The sequence below is a fragment of the Frankliniella occidentalis genome, unplaced genomic scaffold (assembly GCF_000697945.3).
Source record: "Frankliniella occidentalis isolate FOCC.00 unplaced genomic scaffold, Focc_3.1 Scaffold1331, whole genome shotgun sequence".
In the NCBI taxonomy this organism is placed as follows: domain Eukaryota; kingdom Metazoa; phylum Arthropoda; class Insecta; order Thysanoptera; family Thripidae; genus Frankliniella; species Frankliniella occidentalis.
In genome coordinates this window covers 1-1,711 of record NW_026268433.1, presented here as the reverse complement: position 1 = coordinate 1,711, position 1,711 = coordinate 1, and the positions used below count along the sequence as shown (strand labels likewise).

The 1,711-nt window shown below is 63.8% G+C and overlaps 1 protein-coding gene across 1 annotated transcript; it reads left to right on the top strand.

The window, feature by feature from the left end:
* Positions 1-103: 103 nt before the first annotated feature.
* LOC113206365 (zinc carboxypeptidase A 1-like) lies at positions 104-1,707 on the top strand (the record flags this gene model as incomplete). The annotated part of the gene is made up of 5 exons (XM_052275992.1): positions 104-547; positions 624-708; positions 804-1,109; positions 1,147-1,264; positions 1,525-1,707. Coding segments are annotated over exons 1-5 (712 nt in total), but the record flags the coding sequence as incomplete, so codon positions are not given.
* Positions 1,708-1,711: the final 4 nt, after the last annotated feature.

Genomic DNA, 1,711 nt, shown 5'->3' with positions numbered 1-1,711 from the left:
GAGCTGCGGGGGGCGGGGGGCTTTGGTTTGGGTTGGGTGCAGGTCGTCCGGGGATGAAGGTGATCGGAGCCGAGCTCCCCGTCAGTCCACTCTCGTCTCGCAATGCGCGTGCTCGTGCTTTGTCTGCTGTCCGCGGCCGCGGCCGCCGTCGCCGAGGTGCCAGAGCCCTCCCCCGTGACCCTGGGGCTCGACAGCGGCGAGGCCGCCGCCGGTCGCAGTCAGGACGAGACCCAGGAGCGGCGGTACGACGGCCACGTCGTGCTCCGGGTCGTGCCGCGCACGTCGGCCGACCTGGACGCCTTGGATAAGATACTGGTCCACGACAGCGAGGTGGGTGAACTTGGCGCTTCGGAAACTTTGGCACGACCACGGGAGCGATGACAAACATGTGGCTGTGCGCCTGAGTGCAGGTGGACGTTTGGAGGCCAGCATCGCGGGCGGGCGAGGAGGTGCACATCTGCGTACCACCTTGGCGGCTCGACGGCGTCGTCGGTGACCTGGAGAGCCACGGGTTACAGCAAAGCGTCATGATTCGGAACGTGCAGGGGTGAGACAAAAACGACCTATAGCCAACTGGCATCAATCTTTTCTGGTCGACAAATTGTAAGACTTTATTTTTTCAGACACATCGACAACCAAACCCAGTCTGACGTCGGACGTGACCGTCACGGTGAATTCGGCTTTGACAACTTTTATCGCATTGATACCGTAAGTACTTCGCCCATTTCTACTCACCACAACGATATAAAGTTGGGCGTGTGATTAATTTTTGGCGGTAATCCCTCTCTTCCTCCCCCTCCAAGATTTACAGCTGGATGTACAAGCTGGCGAAGCGGTCCGGTGGCGTGGCGAGCGTCGTCAAGGGTGGGCTGACCTCCGAGGGCCGGCACATCCTCGGCGTGCGCGTCGCCCACGCCCCGGACCTGCCCGTCGTGATCCTGGAGGGCGGCGTCCACGGCCGCGAGTGGGCGTCCACGGCGGCGGCCGCCTTCGTCCTGGACCAGCTCGTCGCCGGCGAGGACCCCGAGGTGCGGCGGCTGGCGCGCTCCTACGAGTGGCACGTCTTCCCCTCCGTCAACCCGGACGGCTACGAGTACTCGCACACCACGGTATGTACGGCCAGCGTGGCAGTGAACTGAACGCCGTGCAGCACGAATGACCCTCATGACCCCGCAGGACCGCCTCTGGAGCAAGTCCCGCGCGCGCACCACGGTCCGCTGCCACGGCGCTGACCTCAACAGGAACTTCCCCCATCACTGGGGAAGTAAGTAACATCGCGGGCATGCACTTGCCCACCTACACTACCTACAGGGGTGGTCAGTCAGCCCCGTTCTTTCTTCTGGTTATACTGTACTGGACGAAGGCGTGCGTGCGGGCTTGCCTACAGTCGCTCGCCGAGGTGCCTGCTCACGGCGCCGTGCAAGTTGCGAGTAGGCAACCCGTCCGCACGCCTGCATCCGGTACAGTATAACCAGGGCTGACGCGCTGGCGACTGTATGAGTAACCTGCATCTCCCCCGCTCAGCCACGGGCGTCTCCTGGGACATGTGCTCCAACCTCTACCCGGGGACGCGCGCCGCGTCCGAGATCGAGACCCGGACCCGCATGGCGTACCTGAGCCCGCTCCTCGACCGCACCAGGGCCTTCATCGCCCTGCACAGCTACGGCCAGTTTCTGCTCTTCCCCTGGGGCCACTCGACGAGCAGGGACGC